Source organism: Coloeus monedula (genome assembly GCF_965178545.1).
Source record: "Coloeus monedula genome assembly, chromosome: 1".
Classification (NCBI taxonomy): domain Eukaryota; kingdom Metazoa; phylum Chordata; class Aves; order Passeriformes; family Corvidae; genus Coloeus; species Coloeus monedula.
In genome coordinates this window covers 92,166,932-92,182,650 of record NC_138781.1, presented here as the reverse complement: position 1 = coordinate 92,182,650, position 15,719 = coordinate 92,166,932, and the positions used below count along the sequence as shown (strand labels likewise).

The 15,719-nt window shown below is 39.3% G+C and overlaps 1 protein-coding gene across 3 annotated transcripts in view; it reads left to right on the top strand.

Moving 5' to 3' along the window:
• The window catches only part of TMEM245 (transmembrane protein 245), a gene marked incomplete at its 5' end in the record, with an annotated part of 78,809 nt that overhangs the window by 41,374 nt on the left and 21,716 nt on the right, over window positions 1-15,719 (top strand). For all 3 annotated transcript variants that reach the window (XM_082298200.1, XM_082298202.1, XM_082298201.1), the window contains 2 exons: window positions 4,683-4,805; window positions 8,667-8,812. In XM_082298200.1, coding sequence (XP_082154326.1) covers window positions 4,683-4,805; window positions 8,667-8,812 — 269 coding nt within the window. The remainder of the gene's footprint in view (window positions 1-4,682; window positions 4,806-8,666; window positions 8,813-15,719) is intronic.

Below are 15,719 nucleotides of genomic sequence, written 5' to 3'. Positions count from 1 at the left end.
AGCTATCTGACAGTGTCATTAGAGCCACAAGCAGATAAGCTCTTTTCCATCAATGGAAATCCTAGGAAGTGTTCTTCCTCCTTAATAAGTGAAGGAGCATTTGCTTTAAGAAAAACATTAAAGGAAGACAGCTGCTAGTGTTTCACTTCAGGCTTTTTCCTGTAGTGGAAGATTTTTTCATTTTAGAGTTGAAAGCATGTAATTAAATCATTGATGTAGGTGTGCTGGGGAATTGCTGCTGTTCGTTTAATTTGTAACAACATGCATTGATTCAAAATTCTGAGTATCAGGTAAAGCTTGGAAGACTTGTGTACCCCCCTCAAAATGTGCTGTTCATTATAGCAGTTATGCTTAGCTGTAGTTTGATGTAGACAGACCTTAATTATTTTAAAGTAATTTACTATATAAACATGTAAATTGCCTGGAGATTTAATATGAAGATAAGCTTTTCCAAGTCATCAGTTAGCTTTTTTTCTAAAAGCTTTGGTGTTAGCAGCACTGCTACCTTTTTCCAGTATTAAACAGTAGTGTTTAAAACCAGTATGGTATAATCAGTGATGTGTTTCTGAAGTGGGGTTTATTTCACCTCATTCTTTGCAAAGAGAGCAAGAATGGATCCTCACTTATGCCTTGTATTTTGCACCCCATGCTTCACTCTAAGGTAGTTTATCAGATGGATTAAATAGGCAGCACATAGCTGGACTATTAAGATTTAATTTCTAAAAAATAAAAAAGATTCATTCTTTCCTCGTTCATCTGCTTTTCCATTCATACCCTTTTTCTCCATTTCTTGTGTGCTTGTAGCATTGAGAAAGTGAATCGCTGCTGGCTAAATCAGTGAATGATGACTCAGTGCTCCCTTGATGTTATAGGAGACATTGCTAATGTCTTCTTAATTTGATCTTTTGGCTCCTTGCACCAGAATACTCATCATTCCACCAGCAGGTGGTATCTCGTTCAGAGATCTCCCAGACAGGAAGACAAAAGACCTTCCACAGAGATGTACACAGGGAGCTTCAGCTTAGTTAGGTTTCTGTTTCTGTGCCTTTAGCATGACTGATCTGTGTGTTTTAAATCAAGTCAGCTTCTCAAATATTTCAGTGAGTTACTACATATTCTAATATTTTCTCTGGCTCCAGTAATTTATTCAAGTAATCCCATAAGTTTATAGTTAATTCAGTCCATTTTGCAGTAATATATCTATTAACGTGGTTTTTTGGGGTTTTTTTACATCTTTGTGTCCAGTTTTGTTCCCTTTATATGTCTGTTGATCTTTAGAATCAAGTTAGGTACGTAGATTTATCTGGCTTCCGGAAGTTTGCTGACTTGGAGTTCTGAGCAAATTACTGTTTTGGTCAAGTGCCTTTTAACCTTCATTTTCAGGTGCTGACCAGTTTATAAGTGGCCAAGAGGACACCCTAGATGCCTGAGAACATTGTGTGCAGTTTTGCTTTTTTGCCTGTTACAGATTGGAAAGGCACAGGAACTGATGCTGGTGGTGACACAGCACAGTGTGATGTTTAAGGGCGTGCTGAATTCTGCACAGCTTCATAGCTCTTTTAAACATTGATCCCTTATGGCTGCTTACAGAGCAGTGGTTTGGGGAAAGAGGTGTGGTTTTCAGTTATTTAATAATAAAAAAGTAACTGAAAGTACTGTAACATTGCATAAATATTCACACTTGTTTTGTTGTGCTTTGGAGAACTCTCAGCTGGCAAGGTGTTAACAATTCTTTATGCGTAGTAGGTGAGCTCATCTACTCAGCTGCAGTAGGCTCTGTGAAGTGAACAGCATTATGAACTCTTAGGTGCAGCTGCACATCATTTGATTTTGTGAGTGGTAGGGAAGTATTTGAGCACGTTCTGGTACTGTATTCAGTAATGATTAATGTTTGCTCTGTCTGTCTTCTCAGCCTAGCTATGAAAAGCTTGTATCTTGAAATTTTAATGATACATATGGGTAACAAGGAATTATTCTGTAGTTGGAGACGCGTCGTAAAAGATGCAGTTGCTTTCATAAGACATACCAGAGCTGTAGAAGGGCACTATCTGCACTTATGCTAAAGCAAATGCTCTTGATAACTAGTTCAATAGTTCAAATCAATGACTCCACCAAACAAGGATGTTCATGTAGGAGAACCGTTCCTGATGTTAATTGAATGACGTGATACCTACATTGAAACCACCTGCAGTTGTATACTCCTGGTTATCAGCCCTCAGGCTAAAGCTTCTACGGAAAGTGTTCAATAAATCCTGCCTGTACTGGAGAAACATCATATTTTGAAGTAAACTGCTACGGTCTCACTAATTGTGCTTTTCTCTGGCAGATGGAACAAGCTCCTCTCTTCGTGAATTCTCACTGGTGTCAGCTCAGCTTATGTGTTGCAAGTGAGGGTCTTAAGAGATGCTGTGATTTGTATTTAGAAGACTGTTAAATCAGGCTAGTTTTACTCTCTAGAGCAAAACTTGACTCGACCAATTTTCATTACCAATGCACTTCATGCTAATGGTTTGCTTTACAGTCTCCTAGTTTTATCATTATGTATTCCAAGTGGTCAGTCCTTAGCAATCACGTCCTACATGGGCTGTGAGGATAAAATACCATCATGATGGTGCTGTGTAGTTGGCACCAATAGAGGCTGTCCTTAATGGTCTGAGTTACAGGAGTCTAAATGAGCTGGCTCAAGAGCTCTTAGGCATGGACAGCTGGAACTTAATGGACATCATCTTCCCTCCAATTAAGGAGCTTGTCCTTTCATAAAGTGTTTTTATTCCGGACAACTCCAGCCCCTTGACCTCTGCCCTGGACTATCTGCTGTCATACTTGGGAGAAATATTAATTTTCCAGGTCATGACAGGTGCCTTGTCCTGTTGTTTGCCTTTTGAGGTGTTTTTCCCCTTTCTTAGTTCCTACCTCATTTTCTTGAAGGAAAAGCAGTCTTTCTAGCTCTAAAGGTTGTGCATCTTCAATGCCTTCTTACTCAAAGCACTGCTCCTGTTTCACGGGCCTTTGTTTTCAACCTCTGTCCCTATTTTCAAGGCCTTTGCTGCTGTTCTGTGATTAAACTCCACATTATAACAGAAGACCTGTGGCACAGAAGCTCCTGTTCACACACCAAGTTCTTGTAACAGGCTTAAATATCTGGGAGGGGAACCTTCCATACAATTTAAGGCCCGCTATTAGCAATGATAGCACTATCTTTACTCAATACCAACTGGAAGGCCTCTGCTTTGGCTACAAACCATTGCCTCAGAATTCACTGTCCTCTGTGTTTACAGTCCTCACAGCATAATGTGCACATAATGTTACCTGGGGGCTGGATGAGCTTACAGCACTGCTGCACCCCCAGGGTGAATTCGTAATCCATAGAAGAAGCAAAGGAACAGGTACCAGTAGGAGAACATTTTTCAGCAGTGTCCTCTTCACTTCTAACCTCACTTGAATTCTCAAGAGAGACTAATAAAATCTGTGCAAAAGATGAGCTTTGACATTCATAATTCCCATTGAATAGTAGGAAGCATGAGCTAAGTAGGTCTTTCTGTTTTTAATTCCCTGTCATTTCCCCCAGCACTTACGCCCTCTCAAGTTCATGCTTAATAAATTAAGTTTGATATGATTCACTCACTTCTAGAGGAGAGGTGATCACATGGCTTACATTCCTTTGTCTGCTTTACAAATGCTGCATACTGGGGAAGGTTTTTTTTGGTTTTAGTGGAGTTTTGGTTGGTTAGTTTTGTTTTAATTCAGTCTTATTTCCATTTGTTAAACCAAGACTAACAGTTGCTAGTTTTGAAGTCTTCACTTACAGCTTTGAACCTGAAGGGCTTTTGTGTCAGAGCTTTACAGTTTTTCCAGTTACCTTAGTTAATCTGAAAGAAGATTTGTTTGTGACCTTGCTGCTTCTATTTGTTAGAATCACTTTGGCTAATACATTCTTACTGTATTCCTTCTGGATGAAATACATGTTTGAAACTGGTGTGCATTGTATTTAGGATGCCTCCATGTTCCTCCTTTTGATGCATCAAAACTAGCCTTTACTGTATGTAACCACAAGCAATCAGTTCCCCAAGCCAGTACAAATTTTAATAGATTATCTAAGATTGTTTGATTTGTTTTTCATAGTTACTTGACTAACTGATGCATCCTTACTCAAAATCACAACTTTTGCATTTCTCTGCAGATACTATTAAAAACATGCATTTCATTACCGTGAAAGCTTTTAAAAACAAATTTATTGAAGTAGCACTTTTAGTATTTGATTTGAAGCTTCAGATTTATTTCTGCCTTGTGATGTTACTCCTTGTTCTTTGTGTCTTAACATTTCTGCGTTTGAAAAGGTGAATATTTTCTCTCAAGGCAAGATCTGCTTGACAGCAATGTTAATGACAATAAAAAGTGTCACCACATCTAGTTTTTTTGCAATTTTGCATAATGAAATAATTTTGAATATTGGGAGAAAAATTCCAAAACCTTGTAATCAGCTGCATAGAAACTTACCTTTGGTAAAGTAGACATTTTCACTTGATAGAACCTGCTGTAGTGTAGGTGTGAGGGAAGATGATTTTTTTTTAAAAGTCATTTTTATATAGCTTGATGGAGACAAAACACTTAGTAAGTAGTTTTCTGTCCTTGCTAATAGCATCCAGTGCCTGACTTTGCTTTACTTCTCCCTTGTTTTTCAGATCCTGGAGTCTCTGTGGATTGTGATGAGTCGCAATGTGAGCCTCTTGTTTACTACGGTTACAACATTAGTGACAATCCTCTTCCACAGTGGCACAGCTCTTCTCAATTTCGTGCTTTCAGTGGTAAGTGGTATGTCATTGGTTCACATGACCCATTTTACTGGAAAAGCCTAATTGTACATGTTGTAACAATGAAAACTCAAACCTAAAGCATTGGAAACATCTTCTAAACTTACCTAATACCAAAATTCTTTTAAGATTTTGCAAATTCCATATCTGTCTGGGGGCATTCTAGACAGAGGGCAAGATTTGTGTAACTTTTACGTTAGGAGGTAGTAAGTCTTCCTGTCATCCTATTAGTTGAAAATTCTTGTTTCAGGCCTTGAAGATACTAAGCTGTAACTTGTGATATCCTACATAACTGCTGAAGTCTTATGGTGTGTCCTCATAAGCATATCCCTGTACAAGTCATTGCTTTCAGAAGATGGAAAAAATTGTTACAGGGGAATCAGCAATTTGTTCTCTAGTTGTCTTCCATAAAAAAAAAAGATTGCATGAGAGTATTTTATTTCTTCCTTAGTCCACAACTTCACCCAACATGACACATTTAAAACTGTGTCTGAAAAGTTAATGTACAAAAATTGCAAGCTAATTGCCAGTGATTTCAAGGCACTCAGGCTCAGACACAAAATTTATCTTTAGATGCCTAATGACTTACATCAAGTTCATTGCATGCTGTTACTGTGATGCATAATCTGACTTTTTGTCTGCCAGCAGGGTCCTGCCTCTTGCTGAGGCACTGTGCAGTCAGCTGGTTTAGCAGAGGTAGTTGGGATCTTGCTGTGTTGGAATTCTTTTAAAGATTAGATGCTTGAACTGTACTCTTAATTTTTCAAGTTTCCTAGTTGCTACAGAAAAGTTTTTACTAGTTTGGAGTGGCACAAACTATCCTAAGTTTTCCAACAAGATAATACTCAAAGTGGTTAGTTTTTCTACTGATTACATTTCAGTCCAATTTTAGTCATCTTGAATAGAAATTAAAACACTGAATTTCATTTTGATAAAAGGTTTAAAAATTTGTACTTTAAAACATGGAAATAATGGACACTTTGTTCAGAACCTCCATTTTGAAAAATACGTCTTCTATCAAAACATTCAGTAGGAATGTCAGTCAGTGTAGCACATCCATCCACAATCCAGTAAGACTCTTCAGATCCTCACCAGGCTTTTGAAAACTGATTATTAGTCATGGAAGTGTCACTTGTATTTCACTTCTGAATACCAGTTCCTGTCTGCACATGTGCATGTGGATGTACGTATATGCTTTTGTGCCGGTGTATAAATACGCACATGTGTGTACTCACACGTGCTCCTATTCTGTTACAAAGATTGGAAGAGAAAAAGCTGCATTTGGCTGATGGGCATCTACAGTCCTGCAGGGAATGCGCAGATTTTGTAAAACACACAACTAAACAAACAACCAGAAAACCCAAAACAAGCAAAAAACTCCCAACAAACAAAAACCCTGAAGCTTTACAGCAGACAATTGAGTATGAAAAGCAGATACAGAAGTGTTTACTGAATCACTGGACCTGATGCACAAGTAATTAGGTTGTATGTTTCTTGGTATCTGTGGAAATGCTGAATTATCATTTTGGAAGAGAGTGTTTACCCAGAGCTTTCTCCTTGAATTCAGTCTATCCCTCCTCAAATTAGAGTATTTAATGTTTTTAGCTACAGAATAAATTCTACAGCATGAAATAGTAATCCATCAACTGTTTAACTATGGAAAAGTCTTACTGTTTTGTATTTGGTAAATTATTCCTTGTAGGCATTGGCAGGATCTTGAATTGTTGCTTAGGAAACAATTTAAGTATCTCAGATATCCTGTAAAAGAAGTCTGAAAACTTATAGCCTCCAGTTGCTCTAAGATAGTACATATCTTTTGCTGCTGAAAGTAGTATTGAGGCTATTCTACTTGTTGGAAGAGTCAGTGAGCCATTTGATAATATTTTATTGTATACAGTGACTACGGCTTCTTTTTGCATTTCTACACCTATTTTGCTAAAGGAAAGACGTTAATTTCCTAAAAGGCAGGTATTCCAAAATTCAGTTAATTTTGTATGGTGCTGTGGTTACATCCATCTTCTTTTAGCAGAAATTGAGTAGGGTTTGTATTTTTTCCTAGCTTGTAGTTCAGCTTAACACCATTTTATTCCACTGCTGTTCATTCCCAGCCATTGCTTTGGCTTTTACACTGCAGGTGGGTACATCTATCTTGTATCTCCTTAAGAAGGCAAGTTTCTTCTGTAAACACTGGGGAAGAACAGTCAGGATAAGCAGCTATTATACTTACTGTACTTAGAGCAATATGCTGCTCTCTGTGTTGAAAACTGCATGTGCAAGAAGAATCTCTAGGCTGAGCTCAGTGAAAGGAAGACACAGCATCATCTGGATGCCTGCTTTAGTATAGAGTTTTCTAGTGAAATCAGGAAATATTACAGTAGCTTAGGAGAAATGGCAGAGCCCATCAAGGAAGAAAAATAACCATAACTGCAGAATTACAAAGGATGTTAAAATGTGATTCAAGTTTTAAGATTCTCTCATTTGAAACTCTAACAAAACATAGTTTATACTGCTACTGGCACTAGACTATTTCCCATTAAAGCAAAGCTTAATTATTTTTATTATTTTTTAATCTCAAAATGAATGTTAACAGCATGCTGTTTAAATCTGCTGATATGACTTGTTTTATTAGCTAGATTGGTTTATCACCCAAGGCAGAAGCTAAACACCTGGGAAGATGTAATATAGCCTAAACCAATATGTGACATTTTGAACAGGGGTCATTATAGGTGAATAGTTGAGTGTGACCTTCCAGTTAAAGTCTGGGAGGGTAGAGTAGGGGGGAAATGGTAGTAGCATTTTACTGAGTATAGAGAAATTAAGAACAAAGACAGATGCCATTCTTGAGATTGGTAATGAAATACTGCAGTGCTATCTGCATTTTGTTTTCTGAGCATCTTCAGAGAGAATGAAGGAAAAGAGCATGAGGTGTCTGCAAACTGGATAAAATGCTTGAAAGTAAGAGACTTACGGAAGTCAGGCTGTTTGGCTCATAAAAAAAAGATTAAGATCTGGTTTATTCTAGAATATAAGTAGGTTGGAAAAAAGGAAAGAATTCTTTCTAATCTTGGGAAGAGAGAAGAAATATCTGAAACTTGTAGATGAAGCAAATACAAGCCACAGTTTACATTTAGAGCATACAAAATGGATTTTTATTGTTCGAGGTATTCTGTTTCATGATGGACACAGTTTGTGATTTATGCTTACCCAAGAAGTTGCTGAGCCCACTGACAAGAAAATAAGAGAAATGTACTTGACTGCCACATAGAGGAAGCTAATCCAATCTGATTGTAATTTTTTTGTCTTTTAACTGAAACAATGGAACTGCCATTCCTTCTGCTGAGACTCATCATCAAACTCACAGAAGGAATGTTCACTTAGGAATGCCAGCGTAACATAAAATGTATGGTTGTGAATTTTTGTGTAATTCCTATCTGATACCCAGCTGCATAAAGACTCTTGAGATAGCCCAAATTTATTTGGCACTTTTGTTTGCTTGTTTTGAGAATAGATGTAACTCTTCAGCAATTTTTTGATCCGTTAAACATGCTGAAAAAGAACCAAAAACCACCACAACTAGAATGTTTATCAGCATTCTAGTTGTTTGGTCTAGATGTGACTTTGGGAAGAGGCTGAACAGAGGCAGAAGTTTTATAATGTCTGGCTGTGAATATTAAGTCCTTTGTGGAGCAGGGGAGAAAATTACTCTTTCAGCTCTGTGTGTTTTTCTAAATCCAGGCTTGTGGAAGAGTATCTTACTCCTTTCCAGTAAAATTCAGTATCTGAAGCATAGCTGCATACTCTAATTCTGTAAAGTATTTACTACCTTTTAATTTAAAACTTCAATTTGTTTTGCAGGTGATTTTTCTGACCACACTGTTCTACCTGTTGAGCTCCAGTGATGAGTATTACAAGCCAGTAAAATGGGTGATAAGCCTGACACCTTTGTCTCAGCCAGGTCCCTCCTCAAATATAGTTGGCCAATCCGTGGAGGAAGCAATAAGGTACCTTGCTGATTTCTTGCCCTTTCTTTAAAATTCCTTTTTAAATTTGATGTTCAACTGCAAATAATTAACAATTGCAACAGCTTGTGTTTCAAAGATGAGTTGCAAATCTCAGAGATTTCAAGAACCTAGCATCGATGATTTTTTTCCCCTTTGACTGTTGATAGAGCAATTTGATTGGACTTGACTAAAAAAATTTCAGAGATCTGTGAAGTCATGTATACTAGTGTGTAGTAAAACTGCTACCCCCATGACATCCCTAACTCATCAGGAAGCAGTGTTTGCAGTTGTGTTGGCAGTAGCAGCTAGGGCAGCTCAGTAGGAGCAGATTCATGCAGCAAAACAGTAGAAATGGAGGAACTGACATCCGTGCTGTACACATTTGAGAAGTACTTGGTTTGAAGTATTTTGTCTAATATGGGAGAATAAGTATCCATTTGTACCTGGAATGTATTAGATATGCTTCTGGAGTATATTTTCCAGTTTAATTTCATCTGAAAGAAATCTAGTTCATGAACTCCGTAAACCAAATTACTCAAAGAGAGCAACAGGGGAGCGCTCTCCTTATCACGCTTGGAACACTACTGTACTGCACCTACAGAGTACATTCATGGTGTTTCATGCTTAGTCACCAATCTTGTGTGTCAGCTCTAAACTACTTCAGTAATTGAAGAAGGATTTTTTATGTTTTTAGATATGGTTCACAAAGATTACACAGTAAAGCTCTTTTTGGGGTGGTGCAGTAATGTTCATTCATCACAGATGAATGAAATCACCAGCTTTCACCTGTTAGCAGCTTGAAACACTAACATGCTGGTAATGTAATAAACTAGATTTTATATGATGTGTTTAAATCATAGTGTACTTTTACAAAAAAGTTGATGGTCTGGGCAAAGTGAACAGACTCCATGCTAAATTCTGTATAGCCATTGCCTCTTATACCACTGCTTTCTGTCATATGCATATGTACAATACATGAGTAAGCTTTAAACTAGGGAGGTATTAAAGTGCTTTCCAAAATTGCTAAGTGATTGCCATTTTAACAATGGGAAAGTTATATTACGTTGTGTAGGGTCTTGAACAGCAGTGCTAACTGCTGTAGTCATTTGAAATGAAGGGGCAATTCAGGCAGAAAACAACAGATTTGGAATTCTGCCAAACAGTTAATAGCCCTTCTCTTGAGTGACTACTATTGAGTTTTCATTGATCACATGGTTAGTATCTCAGTTCTATTTTTTCTGAATAGTGTGAGCAGATTTAGAAACTCATACTTGTCTCACAAATTGTTCTCTTTAGCCCATGCTAGAGGGGAACAGTGTGAAAACCTAGGGTATGGTTTATCTGGGCATGGATACTATGTGAGGAGGATTGTATTACATGCAGTTATAAGTTTACAGGTATGTGACTAAGGTGACCCAAGGTATTTATCAGAATTAGAGTGGAGGAAAGAAAGAAAATAATTTTAGAAAAGCCACAGGAAAATGAGTTGGAAAGAGCCAGCATGCATCAGTAACTGCAAATACGATGAGCAAAAGCCAGTGTCTGGAGAATCTGGAGAATGTGGAATGTGAAGCAGCTTGTCATACACAAGGGATCTCCATCTTTGTATTCACTAAGGTAGCCTGAATCAGTCATTCATATTTGTTTGGAGCAGCTTGTACTTGGTGCCTTATTTGAATTCTTTGGAATGATTCTTCTGAGATTTTCAGAAGTTCCTCACTTCTCAGTTGTACCTAAGGATTTATCCTAATGGTTCTCAGTTAGCTTGCATTCCACTCCAGACTTACTGTGATCTTCAGTACGTAAGTATGACGACTACAGTAACAATTTCTCAAGAGTTTATGCATGCCTAATCTGTTGCCTTATGAAAAACAATTGCTACTTCAAGCCCTTTCTTTTGTCACAAAGTAGCAACTACTCTTTCCTTTTGGAGATGAGTTGTTGCTGCAGGGTTAGGAACCTAAAAATGGCTTCTTCACCTACCTCATTTGTAAATGGCATGCGAAATGAATGTTAGTGCTCGGTGGTAGGATGGAAGAGGCTTCATCTGTGTTATGAATTTTGTCAAATAATGAAACATCTGTAGTTGCTTTCATCATTAGACTATGACAGCATGACACAACATGAATTCACCCTCAAAATATCCATGCTTTCAAGTAGACCAAAAAGATGAAGTTAATGACTCTCAAAAGTCACCAGCTGTGTTCCAGCGCCCACCACTCTTCAGCAGGACACAGCATGTGCACAAAGCTAAGACAGCATCTAACTAGTCCTGTCTAGAGGGCAAGGATCCTCTTAGCAAGAGATAGACCTAATCTCTCTGTTGCTCATAAACCAAATGACATAAAAACAATAATCCTCCAAGTTGTCAGTCACTTCTGTTGCTCTTTTACTTAAAATGTGTTTGCGAAAAGCACTGGGAAACTTGGATGTAATCAGAGAAGTCTGTTCCCTTGTGTGCTTTGCCATTTATTTCAGAGGAAAAGAGCAAGGGGGAAAGAAGAGGAGGGCACTTGGCAACTCATTTCTGTAGCTCAAGAAATCCCTTAATTTAAAGATGTTACCTACCAAGCTCTTAAATAAACCAAGACCTTTTCCCATTTCAATTTCTCTCATCGGAACTGTGCTGTGTTTTTTTTATTTTATGGACTATAAGTAGCTATACATTTTATAAATATTTTTCTAACTCCCTTGATGATGAATTTGCAAATACAGTGACAGTTCTCTGTTCACACAAATAGATTTATGAGCTACAGAGGGGTAAGAGCAGCTTTCCAGGCTGCTTTGAGCCAAGTGTTGAATCTCACTGTTTCTGTCAAAATACCTCAGATTATAAATTTGAACTTGAGTAGTGGGAAAAAATAGGTGCAGCTGTAGTGACATGATAGGAGTTTTGAAGAAGCTGAGTGTAATCCAAGAACTGCCTGCTGCAAACCATGGGATGAATTCCCTTCCTGGCCTTTGATGGGAAATTCATTCATCCAGGACACCAGGGAGGCAGAATGCCAGCAACACGTATCAGGTGGTGGGATCGACCAGGGATTTGAAGAAGCATCATGCCATGCCTGAGCCAAGAGCTTGTTTGGCAAACCTAGGGGTCCAAAGGCAGAGCCATGAAAGACAGAAGCTGGCTTGGGTGCACCAGCCAGCACAGCTCCACTAACGATAAGTTGTGCTGGGAATAGCATGCGCCTTGCTTTGAGGAGGTGACTGTCCTAGTGGGACCAGGGGAGAGCAGTGACTGCCACTTGCTCCGACCTCAGCAAGTGACAGCCTCCAGTGACCAGCTGGGTGAGCATGGACAGGAGAAGGGGACGGCTGTAGGAGCACTGCTGTGTGCTCAGCAGGACAAATTCCTGTGGGGATGCTGCTGGTGATGGAGAAACAATTGTGGGGATGCTGCTGGTTGTGGGATGACTCAGGGCAGTGGTGGGGCTGATGCTGGTTTGAAGTCAAGGCTTGGGTGGTGGTTGGACAGGTTACTTTCTGCGTGGTTATGGGTGTCCCTTCCCATCTGGGGAAGGCAGGACAGCTGATGGGAATGTCCCTTGCCATGTGGGGAAGGCAGCAGCTTGATGGAAGGAAGGTCCTCCTCTCCCCAGTCCTTCAGCCCGCAGTGCTGAAGAGATGGCACCTCTTCATGAAGGGAAAGAAGTGGCCACACGTCCCTTGACAGTCAACGAAAGAACTGTTTTCTAGGTCTCTGTCAGGACTGGAGGGCAAAGGGCAACCCCAGGGATGGTCTGCTGCTAGTTTGGTCTTTTCCCAGATTGTGGATGTGACTGTAAGCTGGGTATTTGCCCTCGCCCCAGATACCTGCCTTTGACTGAGTTATCCCGGTTCTCACAGGCAATGCTGCCGCCTGCTTCCAAGCAGCCCTCCAGATGGGAACCAGCTGTGTTTGGGCTATAGAACAAACACAGATTTGCAAATTGGTCATAAACCCGTTTTCCCAATTTTCAGTAACTTTCATCACAAAAATGCTCCTATGATTTTAGACTAAACACTTGTGTGTGCTTTGTTGTCATATATTGCATTTGCTTCTCCTCATTGTTTGCATCTTGTGGAAGGCAGAGTTTAATCTACAGGGAAGAGGAGAGGTCAGTAGTTGTATGGTGATTCCCTAAAAGGCAGTAAAAAACCTGGGAGGAAGATCAGTACCAATGGCATATGTGACCAAAGGGATTTCTGACTGATGTATGAAGTACTGGTTCTCTCTCAAATCAACCAGCTAATTCAAAATTCCATGCTGGAATTTCATGTGCCACTGCCTGTAAATGAGGTGGGAAATAAAAATTTAGGGAAGTTATAATAATCCTAAATACTGCTAATGCCTCAGCAGTAAAAGAGCTTCTGTTCTCTAGTAGTTTTGGTCCTTCATTCCCAGTTGGTTTATCTGTTTCCCCTCTTCTTGGTTTGCAATCTCAGGTCTTTCTCAGTCTGATTCTGACTTTCCTGGTGTGGCCACATTTCATTACTCTTTTTTCTTCTTGATAAATTCATAAATTCTTCATTTGTCCTTTGCATTTCATCCCTTTTCATCCCTCCACGGTTCTGTCCTTTTTTGTTGTTGTTGCTTGGGGTTTTTGTTTGTTTGTTTGTTTGGGGGTTTTTTTGTTAATTTTTTCCCCTGTTTTCCATATTGCATAAGTGGGTATCAGGAAAAAAACGTGATGAATTACGAAGGTAATATTTCATTATGTGCAAGAGTCTCCCTTGATTGACAGTGGTGCTTAGTTGCCTGTGAATATAGTAAATACATTATTTGCTTTCACTGAAACCACTTAAAGTCAGCCATAGGAATCTGAAGAAAGGGGAACAGGGAGGGGAGTGGCAACTGTAGCAGAAGGATTATGCCAAAGTAGGTTCAGCTGCAGGAATTCTTCTGGCACCACCCTATCAGGTTTAGGAAGATGACTTGCTTTACAAATATGAGGACCACTTGGACCAGTTTACTGTGTTTAGATAATTTTAGTTCTCAATAGTAGTTAGTGAAATTCTTCGTTGTAACTATAATTAATAATGTAGTACTTTGAAGGTTGAGGGGAATCATTATCTGCCCATAACAGTGTGAGGTTTGCTTTTTTCAGAAGGGTGGTTCATGAGTCGCCTGCTTCACTGCATAAGTAGGAAAATTATATTCTTTACCCCTGAAATAGGGAGGGGGTGCTCTTGTCTGGATTTTGATTTTTGTTTTGTTTTTGTCCTGAATGGATGAAGCAGTAATTCTCACAGGTTTCCAAGTAGTAGCATGCACACCTTTGCCTGAACCATTTTCCTTGCCCTGAGCAGCATGTTGTTCTCTTTCTGAATGCACCATACCCTTCTTCCCCGAAGCTCCCATTCTGCTTGCTCTGGTGGAGATATTGCACATTACTAAGTTGCATGTTCTCACGGCCTCAGTGCAATTTAGTGTGTGCGATACTTTCACATGAGTGCATGCACACGGGTATGGCTGTGGCTTACAGTTACTGCAGCTTTCAGTTTTGGTGGGGCCTAATTACATTGTGAAATGGTCTTAAACCCCAATTAGTACTTTGAGTGATGCCTTGAAACATGTGTTAGTGGAAGTTTGTTCTGTAATGCCGGGAAGATGAGTACTGTTTGTTTTCAGTCTGAGAAGGGTTATCATTCTTTGCTCCATTTTCTTCATTTGCCGTGCACACCTCAAATTTGATCAGATTTTTCATTGGTTATAGAAAAGTCACTTTAAATAGTATGTATTTCTAAAGAGGAAATTGTTATACTTAGCTGAAATCGGTTGGAAGTCAGAAAAAGGATTTGATATGAAAAAAACCTGTAGTGTCTTGACGAATGAAATAGGTTCTCAATGAAATTTTAACTTTTATTTATTAGCATCTAAAGAGATCTGAAATGAGCTAGCATGCAAACAAATGAATAAACAAACAAACAAACAAAAAATCCCAGCTGTTTAAACATCTAATTGGTTGGCTGTGGCATCCTGGCAGTGATTATGGAGAAAATGAGACAATGATACAATTCCCACAGAAAACAATAATCTTCCAGCATGTTAAGCTAATGCTTAGAAAAAGCAAAATGTGTGATCTTGTTTATTTTACCTCAACATTAATAATTTCTTTCAGATCAATTTTTCAAAGATAACTATTAACTGATTATGTTTTGACAGATTTTTTGCATGCAGTGAATGTTCTTTGTAGCAGGAGTTATCTCTTGCTGAAATCTTTTGTCACATGACTGCATTTAATAGGACCGTACTGAAATCTTTCAAGCTTTACTTAAGGTGTATGTTATGAGATGGGAATAGAATTGAAAAATACTCTGTCTTAATGTTTCTGTCTTAATCATGAAGTCAATGGCACCTGGCTTGTATCAGGAATAGTGTGGCCAGCAAGACCAGGGCTGTGATTGTCACCCTGTACTCGGCTCTGGTGAGGGCACACCTCGAGTGCTGTGTCCAGTTCTGGGCCCCTCACTGCAAGAGAGACATTGAGGGGCTGGAGCATGTCCAGAGAAGGGCAATGGAGCTGGTGAAGGGTCAGGAGCACAAGTCTTACGATGAGCAGCTGAGGGAGCTGGGGTTGTTTAGTCTGGAGGAAAGGAGGCTCAGGGGGGACCTATCACCCTTTGCAACTCCTGAAAGGAGTGTGGAGCCAGGTGGGGTTTCGTCTCTTCTCTGAGGTGACAAGCAACAGGATGAGAGGAAATGGCCTCAGGTGGTACCAGGGGAGGTTTAAGTCGGACATTAGGAAGAATTTCTTCACAGAAAGGTTTGTCAAGCATTGGAATGGACTGTCCAGGGAGGTGGAGAAGTCACTATTCCTAGAAGTATTCAAGAAACAACCAGACATGCCATTCACTGCTGTTGTTTAGTTTACAAGGTGGTGATTGGTAAAAGGTTGGACTTGATGATCTTGGACGTCTTTTC